Below are 13268 nucleotides of genomic sequence, written 5' to 3' on the forward strand. Positions count from 1 at the left end.
GGTTAAGTTTTGCGTTTAGGTCCACTTTTCTCAGAAAGTATCAATGCTATTGCATTCAAACTTGGTACACTTACTTACTATCATGAGAGGACTGGGCAGGCAAAGTTAGATAACTCTGGCATGCAATTTGACAGAATTATGTGCCCTTTTTATACTTAGAAAATTGAAAATTTTGGTTAAGTTTTGCGTTTAGGTCCACTTTTCTCAGAAAGTAGCAATGCTATTGCATTCAAACTTGGTACACTTACTTACTATCATGAGGGGACTGGGAAGGCAAAGTTAGATAACTCTGGCGTGCATTTTGACAGAATTATGTGCCCTTTTTATACTTAGAAAATTGAAAATTTTGGTTAAGTTTTGTGTTTAGGTCCCTTTTATTCCGTAAGTATCAAAGCTAGAGCTTTCATACTTTTAACACTTACTAACTATCATAAGCGGACTGTGCAGGCAAAGTATTGTAACTCTGACTGGCATTTTGACAGAATTATGTGCCCTTTTTATACTTAGAGAATTGAAAATTTGGTTACGTTTTGTGTTTAGGTCCACTTTATTCCTACAGTATCAAAGCTATTGCTTTCATACTTGCAACACTTATTAACTATCATAAGGGGACTGTGCAGGCAAAGTTATGTAAATCTGACTGGCATTTGGACGGAATTATGGGTCCTTTATACTTAGAAAATTTGGTTAAGTTTTGTGTTTTGGTCCACTTTACCCCTAAAGTATCATAGATATTGCTTTCATACTTGGAACACTCGCAAATTATCATAAGGGTACAGTAAAAGGACAAGTTGCATAACTCTGGTTGTCATTTTTACGGAATTATGGCCCTTTTTTGACTTAGTAACTTTGAATATATGGTTAATTTTTCTGTTTCGATCCACATTACTTCTTTACTATTAAGGCTATTGCTTTCAAACTTCAAATACTTTCATGCTATCATGAGGTTCCTGTACCTGGCAAGTTGAATTTTACCTTGACCTTTGAATGACCTTGACTCTCAAGGTCAACTTATTAAATATTGCTAAAATTGCCATAACTTCTTTATTTATGATTAGATTTGATTGATACTTTGAAAAAACTACTCTTACCTGACATACCACAATAGACTCCACCCAAACCATCCCCCGTGCCCCCCCCCCCGAATCCCCCCCCTATTTTTTTTTTTTAAGATCATCTCACAAATGACCACCACACCCTCACACTATACCCCCCACCCCACCCCCCCCCAAATTATTTTTTTTGAAACTGTTAAAAAACACAAAGATTTATTTTTATTATTTTATGTTTGAAATACCGTCCAACCATCGCACCGTAGAATCCCCCCCCTCCCCCCACCCGAATCCCACTCCCCCCTAATTTTTTTTTTTTTATAAGATCATCTCACAAATGACCACCACACCCTCACACTATACCCCCCCCCCACCCACCCCACCCTCCCAATTTTTTTTTTTTTGAAACGGTTAAAAAACACAAATTTTTATTTTATTAATTTATGTTTGAACTACCGTCCAACCATAGCACCCAAGAATCCCCACCACCCATCACCCCCCCCCCCCCCCGATTTATTTATTTTTTCGCATTTTTGGAAAGTAATGGTAATAAATGTCCTCACCCCCACACTATACACCCCTCTTCACTCCACCCCTCCCTCCTTTGTGATTGAAAATGAGAGTCCCTTCACCTTTAAAAAGAAAATAGATGAGCGGTCTGCACCCGCAAGGCGATGCTCTTGTTTTTGGCTACGCATTAGTATCGTCTTCATAATGCGATTCTAATGAGCAACAATGACAAAGGATTTTAGGAGGTGTATTGGCCGCTTTAAGACCCCATTTATCTAGAGTCCTGCTATACGTTCAATTGAACACAGTCGTGTTGATCCACATGATCCGTTGTATTTTCAATTCTCTTAATCTAAATTTACCACTTAAAAACAAGTTTATTATTTAGACAATTATTTTCGGTCGTCACTTGAAATATAATACTTCAGAACTAAGCATTTGAATTTTATTTTAAATTTGCACTTATAATTTTAATTATATAAATTAATAGTCATAAGATTTTTGAAAACGAACAACGCCAATGGTTATATTTTACACGTGTATGTAATTACGTTATGCAAAGGTTCCCCAATGTGTCGGGCTTGACAATGCAAATTGATTCGTACTTCAAAATGTTTGGTAAGAATAGCCATAATACATATAAATGCATTTCAGGTAGAAGATAAAACTCGGTAATCAGAGTGCCCAATTTGTTGAAAGTCTCTGTTATCCGAAGTGCCCTATATCAGGAATCAAAGTATCCGCAACTTCATGGATACCACCTATTAAAACATGCTCTTCCTTTATATTTCATTGAATACTATCAAAATTTCAGTATTTGAAGCACAATAATTACTCTACATGCTGGAATATCAAATAATTTCTTGCAATATTTCTAAGTAGTTTTATTTTGTTGAAATATTTACTGTTCATCCAGTTAATGCTGTTTTCCGACCGAATTTTCTATTTTTTGGGGAAAAATCTACCATTTTTCTGTGCATTTAGCGAGGCTGTTTTCGGAGAAAACCCGAGGTATTGTCATAGCCTGCTCGTCGTCCGCCGTTCGCCGGCGTCGTGCTAAAACCTTAACATTGGCTCTAAAATCAAAGTGCTTCCACCTACAACTTTGAAACTAAATATGTAGATGCACCTTGATGAGTTCTACACGCCGCACCCATTTTGGGTCACTAGGTCAAAGGTCGAGGTCACTGTGACCTCTAAAAAAAATATTCTGACAAGCTTTCGCAGCCGAGCGTGGCACCCGTTATGCGGTGCTCTTGTTTTCTTTGCAATAGAAAAGGATACACCATTTATAAACTCGACCAGGCGCATTGTCTAAAAAACTAATATTTATGATATAACTTTAAAAAAACGGATGAACTTACCTCTCGCGCGTGGCTTTTGTTGATATCTGGTATCGAAGTGCCATCTGTTATCAAAGTATCCGCATACCCAGCGTGTTCACATCGTTTGGTTTTTATTTAACATTCGCTCTTGTATCACTTGTCCTTGAGATAGCAAGTAATAGATAAAAAAAATTTATACGTGTTTGCATAAAAGTGTTTATGTCTCTAAGTTTTGACATAATTTTAAATAAAAATACAAATTAGGTACACTAAATCGTCAATGAATACCTACTTACGGAGTAGTAGTATCATACATTTAAGCAAATACTAAACAAACAATGAATACCCAATAACCGAATCGAGGTCTCATACATTCAAGCACACACTAAACAGGCAATGAATACCCATTAACGGAATAGAAGTCTCATACATTAAAGCACACACTAAACATGCTAGGAATACCCATTAACGGAATAGAAGTCTCATACATTCAAGCACACACTAAACAGGCACTGAATACCCATTAACGGAATAGAAGTCTCATACATTCAAGCACACACTAAACAGGCAATGAATACCCATTAACGGAATAGAAGTCTCATACATTCAAGCACACACTAAACATGCTAGGAATACCCATTAACGGAATAGAAGTCTCATACATTCAAGCACACACTAAACAGGCACTGAATAACCACTGACGAGACAGGAGTATCATACATTCAAGCACACACTAAACAGGCAATGAATACCCACTGACGAGACAGGAGTATCATACATTCAAGCACACACTTAAGAGGCACTGGAATTAAGATTTGACCGCAAACAAACGTTGTATAAGGAATTAAAAATTAATAAAAAGAGTTTAAATATACACAACTTTACTCAATTCTGCCCCGATTTCCTTTGTTTAGCTGTCCTGCGATCTGCTGTGCAGAACCTAACCAATACTGTATACGAGTTTGTAAAGGCTGTGTCCTCCGTCGACAAGAAAGAGTAAGATAATTGCATTTTTTTGCATTGTTGTTTTTCAAGGTAAAACAAAAGTTAATGTTTTGACGAAAATGGACATTTTTTTCTTACGATGTATTTTTAAAATTTATTCCGTATGCCGCTCTGTTTGAGTAACATGTTGTTGAAAATATTTCCAACTATTTCCTTCCTTGATAAGCCAAACAGATAAACTATATTTTAATCCATAATTCGTTTGATTTTTGAAAATCACACTAACAAGCAGTTACAAACATAGTTGACCTTTTAAATTATTAATAAATGTGTATTTTCAAAATCTCATACTACATCAAAAAGATTTGTTGAAATGAAACAACCATTGGTACATAAAATGGGATAAGCGTGTTTTAAACCTAAGGATTAGAGGGGCTTTTCCCCGAAGGTGAAGACATCCGGATAAAACTGGTTATGCGTTCAGACCCCAGTATGGGCCGTTTTCTATGAAAACTGAGCTTAATGCATGGGCGTAAAGTGTCGCCCTAAATTAGCTAGTGCAATTTGCACAGACTAATCAAGGACGACACTTTCCGTCTTATTTTGATAAGAAGAGACCACCTTTAAACGAAAAATACCAGAAAAGCGGATAGAGTCGTTTTAACAGGCTGGATAGCACAGGCTAATCTGTGACGATACTTTACGAATATGCATTAAGCCCAGTTTTCCCAGAACGCGAGTTATATTATATCCGAGATGATCACCGTGTTTCAGTCCATACGCCGTACGTAGAGTGAACGACCAACTAATGAACGTGGAAAGGGCCTTCATTGACCCAAACGGCCTTCCAGGCAGGAAGTACAAACAGTAAGTTAGCAACACGCGCATGTTTGTTAAGGTTGAGCTTTTTATCCATGCAACGTTTTCTTATTAAGAGATAAAATTTCCGTTTATGTCCGCACATAAGATTTGATTAAGAAATTAAATTGTGATGGTTTTGTAAACACTGACAACAACAATACAGTGATGTTGAATGGTGTATGTTTTATCGTATATTTATGTTTCAATACACTTTATAGGACCAATTTTATGAACAAAGTGTTCTCCTCAGTGGTTTGAGGGATCTTTCTTGTCTGGTTATTTGTTTGTTATTACCGCATTGAGTACACATAAGATTTAATGCTTAATTATTATCGAAAACACATTCATTTCTAATTTTAAAACAACATACAGTATAGTCGCTCTGTGAAACCAGGGCTCGATACATGTGTGTAAATTGTCGTCCCGTATTAGTCTGTGCAGTCCGCACCGGCTAATCAGGGACGACACTAAATTTTTGCTAAAGAGCGACTTCCTTTAAACAAAACAAGCGGTGAGTGTCGCAAAGGCTAATAGAGGACGACACTACGCATATGAATTTAGCCCCATTTTCATAGAGCGCGGCATAACTAAATAGTGGGTAACACCGCCGTTTTCACTTTACGCGCAGCCACCTGTTGTTCACCGAGAGTAACGTGAATAGCTACGCCGGAAGCAGCTACCCGGGCCTATCGGACGCACTGACGAACATCGAACAGGGAGAGAACGTGACGGAGCAGTGGGAGGTCGTCCATCGGCACTTCGCCGTCGTCGTCTTCACGTTGCAGTCGGCGCAGTCGGTTCTCAAGAACGTGACTGATTTTATGTTTACTTATTGAGTCTCTCGAGCACAGAATGATTTTGGCCGGTGCAGTGGATGGCTGTCCGTCGGCTTTTCGCCGTATTCGTCTGAATTTTGCAATCGACAAAGACAGTTCCCAATCATGAACGGATTTCATGTTTTATTATTGCATCAATATTTCTTTTAATTGTGACCGCCATTGCGTTGCATTTATGTTGCATCAATTTAAATGATTATTTTTTTTTGTATTACATTATATTGTGTACATAGCAATTTCATCTTCTAACAAAACTAAGTCTTTTTACTCGGTGACGTTCTTCAATCATAGTTTGTTCATATTTATATTATTCATATATTAGCACATATACACTTTTTGCTCACCTGATCGCTCAGGTGAGCTTTTGGGATCGGTCTTTGTCCGTCTTCCATCCGTCCGTCCGTCGTCCACATTTGGTTTGTAAACACTCTAGAGGCCACATTTTTTGTCCAATCTTCATGAAACTTGGTCAGAAGATTTGTCCCAATGATACCTCGATCGAGTTCGAAACTGGGTCATGCAGGGTCAAAAACTAGGTCACTAGGTCAAAAAAAGAAAAACCTTGTAAACACTGTAGAAGTCACATTTCATGCCCAATTTTCATGTAATTTTGTCAAAATGTTTTTCTTTATGATATGTTAGTTGAGTTCAAAAGTGGTTCCGGTCCGTTGAAAAACATGACCGCCCACTGGCGGGGGCAGTTTTCCTTATTTGGCTTTAGAGAAACATAGTAAACACTCTAGAGGCCACATTTCTTGTCCGATCTTCCTGAAACTTGGTCAGAAGATTTGTCCCAATGATACCTCGATCGAGTTCGAAACTGGGTCATGCTGGGTCAAAAACTAGGTCACTAGGTCAAAAAAGAAGAAAAACCTTGTAAACACTGTAGAAGTCACCATTCATGCCCAATCTTCATGTAACTTTGTCAAAATGTTTGTCGTAATGATATGTTGGTTGAGTTCAGAAGTGGTTCCAGTCCGTTGAAAAACATGGCCGCCAGTGGACGGGGCAGTTTTTCTTATTTGGCTATAGAGAAACCTTGTACACTCTAGAGGCCACATTTCTTGTCCGATCATCATGAAAATTTGTCAGAAGATTTGACCCAATAATACCTCGATCGAGTTCGAAACTGGGTTATGCAGGGTCAAAAACTAGGTCACTAGGTCAAAAAAAAAGAAAAACCTTGTAAGCACTGTTGAAGTCACATTTCATGCCCAATCTTCATGTAAATTTGTCAAAATGTTTGTCTAAATGATATGTTGGGTGAGTTCAAAAGTGGTTCCGGTCCGTTGAAAAACATGGTCGCCAGTGGGCGGGGCAGTTTTCCTTATTTGGCAATAGAAAAACCTTTTAAACACTCTTGAGGCCACATTTCTTGTCAGATCTTCATGAAACTTGGTCAGATTTGTCCCAATAATACCTCGATCGAGTTCGAAACTGGGTCATGCTGAGTCAAAAACTAGGTCACTAGGTCATAAAAAAGAAATACCTTGTAAACACTCTAGAAGTCACAATTTTTGCCCAATTATCATGAAACTTGGTCTAAACATTGGTTTTATTGATATCTCGGACGGCGCGGGCAGGGGCAGTTTTCTCTATATGTATGTAGTGAAAACATGTGAACACTCTAGAAGTCACATTTTTGGTCCAATCTTCATGAAATTTGGTCAGAACATTTGTGTGCTAGATACGCGAGTTAAGTTCGAAACTGGTTCAGGTCCGTTGAAAAACATGGCTGCCAAGGGGACGGGGCAGTTTTCCTTATATTTATATAGTAAAAAAGGCTCGTGAACAGTCAAGAAGTCACATTTCTTTGCCCAATCATGAAACTTGGTCAAAACATTGGTTTTATTGATATCTCGGACGAGTTCGAAAATGGTCCAGATCGGTGAAAAAACATGGCCGCCAGTGGGCAGGGCAGTTTTCTCTATATGTATATAGTGAAATGGTTTCATGAACTTTGGTCAGAACATTTGTTTCCTAGATACGAGTTGAGTTCGAAAATGTTTCCGGTCCGTTGAAAAACATGGCTGCCAGGGGGGGAGGGGGGGGGGGTAGCGCATTTTCTAAAAGGTGAGCGAACTAGGGCCATCTTGGCCCTCTTGTTTGTGTAATACACGTATCTTCTGATTGATTATAAATTTGTGGTAATAAAACAAATAAATATGCATGTAGAATGGTCCCATTTTATTGTTGATTTTGAATAAGGACTTTACTTTCCTTAAATAGCCTCATTCGAGAAAACTCACTCGGCCGCAACGGAACTAAGAGGTTTTAACAATGCGTAGCATACGGATATGCAGTCATTTTCATAATTGATGGACGAACGATCTCGCTTTTGATGAATATTTAACGTTAAACTAATCCAAGTTATTAATAAATAGTCCGCTAAAATCCACGCCATGTTTGTGAATGCGTCATTTGTGTCTATGTAAAAAGGTTGCTGCATATCGGGCGGGCCAATTGTCCTGATAGTGTAAAACCGTATGACCACTTAAGAACTTTTTATCTCAATAAATATATCTCAAAACTCATCGTAGACAGCTACGCCGAAAAAGGAAAACATAGCGACTAAATATTTCAACAATCAAAATAGACTTGAAACATAAATGAAGGAGCCAACAACTTCAAGTATGTGCAATCAAACAAACATATTATTTATAACATCGTATATGTATACATGTATATATCAGAAGTTAACATGTAAATTGTTCAAAGTGCGAATGTTTTTTCACGCATTTGTTTCAATGTCAAGCGGTATTCTTAAACTTATATGTTCGGAAAATAAATAACAAGGGACAAAATTGTCACAAAACCAGGTTTTCATTGTGGAAAAAAATCTGATAAAGGGAGACAACTCAAACTGAACTTTTGAAATGAACAAACAAAATTAACCCCCTTTGTAAGTATGTTTTAAAATAAATCTATTTTTAGTCGTGGCGACCTTGACATTGGAGATATTGACGTGATTCTTTCGTGCGACACACCGTCCCATGATTGTGAACAAATGTGCCAAATGATTTTAAAATCTCATAATGAATGACATAGTTATAGCCCAGACAAGCTCATTTATGGCTATTTTTTACCTTTGAACTCAAAGTGTGACCTTGACCTTGGAGATATTGACGTAAATTTTTCGCGCGACACACCGTCTAATGATGGTTAACAAATGTGCCAAATGATTTTAAAATCTCACAATGAACGACAAAGTTATGGCCCGGACAAGCTTGTTCCGCCCGCCCGCCAGCCAGCCAGCAAGCCCGCCCGCATTCGCCAATCTAATAACCAGTTTTTTCCTTCGGAAAACCTGGTTAAAAAGGATCAAATTATCTAATACAGATATAAACGAAATAGCCACAATAGAAGAAATAAAATGTACGAATACACATATGAAAAAATGCATTACATTATTAACGTGTTTAATCGTATTAACACAACTTATTTATATCTCCTAATTTTGTGTATTAAATCTGACCATGCATAATTTAGGTTAACATCAACTTACAAAACAAAACAAAAAAACTCGACTGGTTCTAAGCACTTTAATTTATAAATGTTCCTTCCTCAGTTCTATGACAGCGGCGAGCACAGTGAAGCACAAAAGGCCGATAGGCCCCCAAAGGCTCCCAGAGAGATCTTGGTGGCGCCAGCCGCCGCCATAGATTGCAGGGTCGCGAATAAACTTCCGGCGGGCACTGCGCCACCAAACCCCGCCATCCAGCTGGCTGCCCAAGATCCGGCGGCAATGCCGCTGGCAGTGAAGCCCAGGAGCGACAAAACGACGCCACCGCCCAAAAATCCGAGGACTCCGACTACAGAGATGCAGGTCGCAGTGCAGTACCATCCACCTGAAGCGGAAATTAAACAAGAGATGTGTTTGTCAGAAACACAATGACCCCTTTTGCGCCGCTTTGAAGCCATATATTTGACCTTTGACCTTTAAGGATGACCTTGACCTTTCACCACTCAAAATGTGCAGCTCCATGAGATACACGTGCATGCCAAATATCAAGTTGCTATCTTCAATATTGCAAAAGTTATGACCAAGGTTAAAGTTTAGTGACGGACACACAGAATGACAGACAGACAGGCCAAAAACAATATACCCCCGATCATTTGATCCGGGGGCATACAAATAGTTGCATATGTAAACAATTACCGATACAGCACGTATCAAAATGGCATTAGTTTTATACAATGTATAACGGTATTTTTAAAATAAATAATATTATGAGCCAACTCCGTGTTAACTGTATATATTTGTTTGTATTTATTAACAAAGCACGCGCATGGTTCTACGGAATTCGATTCTGGTATTTTAAGGCCGCTATTAAAGTGAGCTTGGCACTCGATGGGAATTATTGAAGTATAGCATATCAACATGTTTTTGCACAGAACTCGATAATAAATGTCAAGTCCTGGTAAGAGGCAGTTTGGTCAAGCAAGCCGGAATATTATTACTTTGCACCAAGACGCTTGTACAAGTCCACCTATATGAAACAGAGGGACGGATCAAGTTCAGTTTAAAATTGAGCACCGCGGCGGACATGCGGGCTTGTGCTTTTTTCCAACACTCAACAAAAGGCATTGTCGCCAACGAAAGCCTCGTCTTGACCGCCATTTAGGTCTGTTCACAGAGAAACAAAATGAATATGGCATGACAATTTCGTGGAGAAATAAAAAATTGACAAAAGTAGCTACGAAGTATTGCTGTTTTTCTTCTGTATTGCTGAAACCAGATGGTACACAAACCGATCGACTGACTGACCGACTAGCGGTCAAGTGCAAAGCAATATACCACCACTTCTTCTAACGGACGGGTTTGGGAGGGGAGAGAATATAAATAACGAGAATTATTTTTATTTATTTTTAGCTCACCTGTCACTAAGTGACATGGTGAGCTTATGTGACCGTGTGATGTCCGGCGTCCTTGTGTGCGTGCATGTGTGTGTGTGTGTGCGTGCGTCCGTCAACAATTTGTTTGTGTGGACAGTAGAGGTCACAGTTTTCATCCAATCTTTATGAAATTTGGTCAGAATGTTTATCTTGATAAAATCTGATTTGGGATTGTATTATGGTTATCTGTGGTAAAAAACTAGGTCACAAGGTCAAAAACTAGGTCACATAATATGTCAAATAATAGAAAAACCTTGTGTAGACAATAGAGGTCGCAGTTTTAATCCAATCTTTATGAAATTTAGTCAGAATGTTTATCTTGATAAAATCTGGGTTGGGATTGTATTTGGGTCATCTGGGGTCAAAAACTAGGTCACTAGGTCAAAAATTAGGTCAAATAATAGAAAAACCTTGTGTAGACAATAGAGGTCGCAGTTTTCATCCAATCTTTATGAAATGTGGTCAGAATGTTTATCTTGATGAAATCTGGGTTGGGATTGTATTTGGGTCATCTGAGGTCAAAAACTAAGTCACTAGGTAAAATAATAGAAAAACCGTCAACAATTTGTTTGTGTAGACAGTAGAGGTCACAGTTTTCATCCAATCTTTATGAAATTTGGTCAGAATGATTATCTTGATGAAATCTGGGTTGGGATTGTACTTGAGTCATCTGGGGTCAAAAACTAGGTCACTATGTCAAAAACTAGGTGACTGGTCACTAGGTCAAATAAGAGAAAAACCTTGTATAGACAATAGAGGTCGCAGTTTTCAACCAATCTTTATGAAATTTGGTCAGAATGTTTATCTTGATGAAATCTGGGTTGGGATTGTATTTGGGTCATCTGGGGTCAAAAACTAGGTCACTAGGTCAAATAATAGAACAACCTTGTGTAGACAATAGAGGTCACAGTTTCATCCAATTTTTATTTTTTTTTATAAATGTTTATCTTGATGAAATCTGGGTTGGGATTGCATTTGGGTCACCTGAGGTCAAAAACTAGGTCACAAGGTCAAATAATAGAAAAACCTTGTGTAGACAATAGTTGTCACAGTTTTCATCGAATCTTTATGAAATTTGGTCAGAATGTTTATCTTGATGAAATCTGGGTTGGGATTGTATTTGATTAGTCAGGTGAGCGATTCAGGGCCAGTATGGCCCTCTTGTTTAATATAATTATTCTGCTTTCTTCGGTTTTTGAATTGTCAAGAAAATAACGCACGCTTTTCTTAAATGCCAAAGGCATTTGTCAATAAGATATTTGCAAAATATTGACGCCATTTTGCAAATTCATGAAAAAGTATAACGGTCGTGAATATTTATGTAAAATTGTGTGGGTTCGTATGGAAATGTTAAACGGCCACATGATCGGAACATCCTAGATACGGCGTTTACATAAAAGTGAAAGATGTTTGAATTATTCTGTGCTCAGGACCGGGACTTCCTTTTGTTTTGTTTACTTTTTAGCCGATATATAACGCTTATTATGTAATGAAAACTAAATGCAAATAAGTGTAGCATAAAACTGTTGATCATACCTCCGACACCTTTCGGGAACAGACACAGTAGGATGCACAATACTGCGAGACGTTTACTGGCTAGCATTCTTCGTGCCTGTAACGAAAATGTCAGTGTGTGTATTTAGTCATTTATTGGTGACTTATGAGTGTTTCCGGTGGGGGTAACGTATAATTATTAAACTGAAAGGTCCCATACGTATTTGTAAGATTATACGTCTAGATTGAACTTTACCGGTACGCATTTGTTTACCACTATCGACAAAGCGGGGGTTTGGGGGCGGTAGCCCCCGATAGTAAGGAAATATATAGGATAAAAAGGATTATTAGGTGTTGCGTTAGGTGTTAGGTGTTGCGCGCTTAGCAACGATAAAATTATACGTTTTTCCATTCTTTGTTTACGTACCGGTAAAGTTCAATCGTCCCGATTATTCTTCATAAAATAAAATAATCCGTAAAAACAGGTTACTTTTGTTTAATAATTATTAATTTTGCATTATACTCACTATGTTTCGGCCATAGCCTTCGTTAGTAGTATCAATGTAAACAAAACATAGGAACTGACGTCAACGTTTTATATACATTAACGTTACGTCGTTTGGCGGAAAAAAACATATAACATATAGTATTAAACACATAATATTACAATATACAATGATGGATCAGTCTTGATACACCAGCAAATTAGTGATAATATAATATAATTATAAAAAGACATGGTAATAGGCAAACATCAAACGCATATATGTGAATTATGCTTATGTTCTATATGTTATAAAGCAGTTTATTATTTAGATCGTTACTAATCATATATTTTAATTTATGCATCCAAACTGTTTCTTTGCATAAACGGTCAAGACTGTTTTCAACAACATCAATAGGTACAAAAGAGAAATCAGATTAAGTGCAATCATTGTGAGTAGATCTAAAATGTGTAGTAACATGTGAAATAGGACTTATTGAACAGTTTTTTTTATATCAAATCTATGGCTATTCATTATGCGGCATACATTTTGATTAGTTTCCCCGACATATAGTTTACAGCAATGTTTACGTGTAATCGCCATTGTTCGTTGTTTATACCATGCTGCAATTATTTTACAGTTGTATCCACTGTATATGTTTATATATCGTATTTAGAGTTTTTTGTTGAAGGTGCCTATGTTCGAATTGAACTGTATACAAAAATCTTCGTTCAATTGTTAGTCCTAATATAAGAAAACAGTTTTGTTAAAAAATATTTGAAAGAATGTGAAAATATGTGAACGAATATCTTGTCTTGGTTTATAGTTTTATAATGCAATACACGAAGAAAAGATGGATCCGTA

General features: G+C 37.6%; 2 protein-coding genes across 14 annotated transcripts in view; one reads left to right on the forward strand and one right to left on the reverse strand.

The window, feature by feature from the left end:
• Positions 1–9311, forward strand: part of LOC127873188 (glutamate carboxypeptidase 2-like) — a 33323-nt gene extending 24012 nt beyond the window's left edge. For 2 of the 3 annotated variants that reach the window (XM_052416919.1, XM_052416920.1), the window contains 3 exons: positions 3802–3883; positions 4607–4699; positions 5322–9311. In XM_052416919.1, coding sequence (XP_052272879.1) covers positions 3802–3883; positions 4607–4699; positions 5322–5529 — 383 coding nt within the window. In that variant the 3' untranslated portion in view covers positions 5530–9311. The remainder of the gene's footprint in view (positions 1–3801; positions 3884–4606; positions 4700–5321) is intronic. The other variant, XR_008046044.1, reaches the window with a different exon arrangement.
• LOC127873190 (interferon alpha-inducible protein 27-like protein 2A) overlaps positions 9056–13268 on the reverse strand; it is a 38743-nt gene continuing 34530 nt past the window's right edge. For 9 of the 11 annotated variants that reach the window (XM_052416933.1, XM_052416935.1, XM_052416931.1 and 6 more), the window contains exons 2-3: positions 11962–12037; positions 9056–9377 (exon numbers count right to left, since the gene is read on the reverse strand). In XM_052416933.1, the coding sequence (XP_052272893.1) occupies positions 9100–9377; positions 11962–12028 (345 nt within the window). In that variant the 5' untranslated portion in view covers positions 12029–12037 and the 3' untranslated portion in view covers positions 9056–9099. Of the gene's footprint in view, positions 9378–11961; positions 12038–12346; positions 12524–13268 lie in introns of those variants that run through there. The other 2 variants (XM_052416926.1, XM_052416927.1) reach the window with 2 other exon arrangements.

Source organism: Dreissena polymorpha, chromosome 3 (assembly GCF_020536995.1).
Source record: "Dreissena polymorpha isolate Duluth1 chromosome 3, UMN_Dpol_1.0, whole genome shotgun sequence".
NCBI lineage: Eukaryota > Metazoa > Mollusca > Bivalvia > Myida > Dreissenidae > Dreissena > Dreissena polymorpha.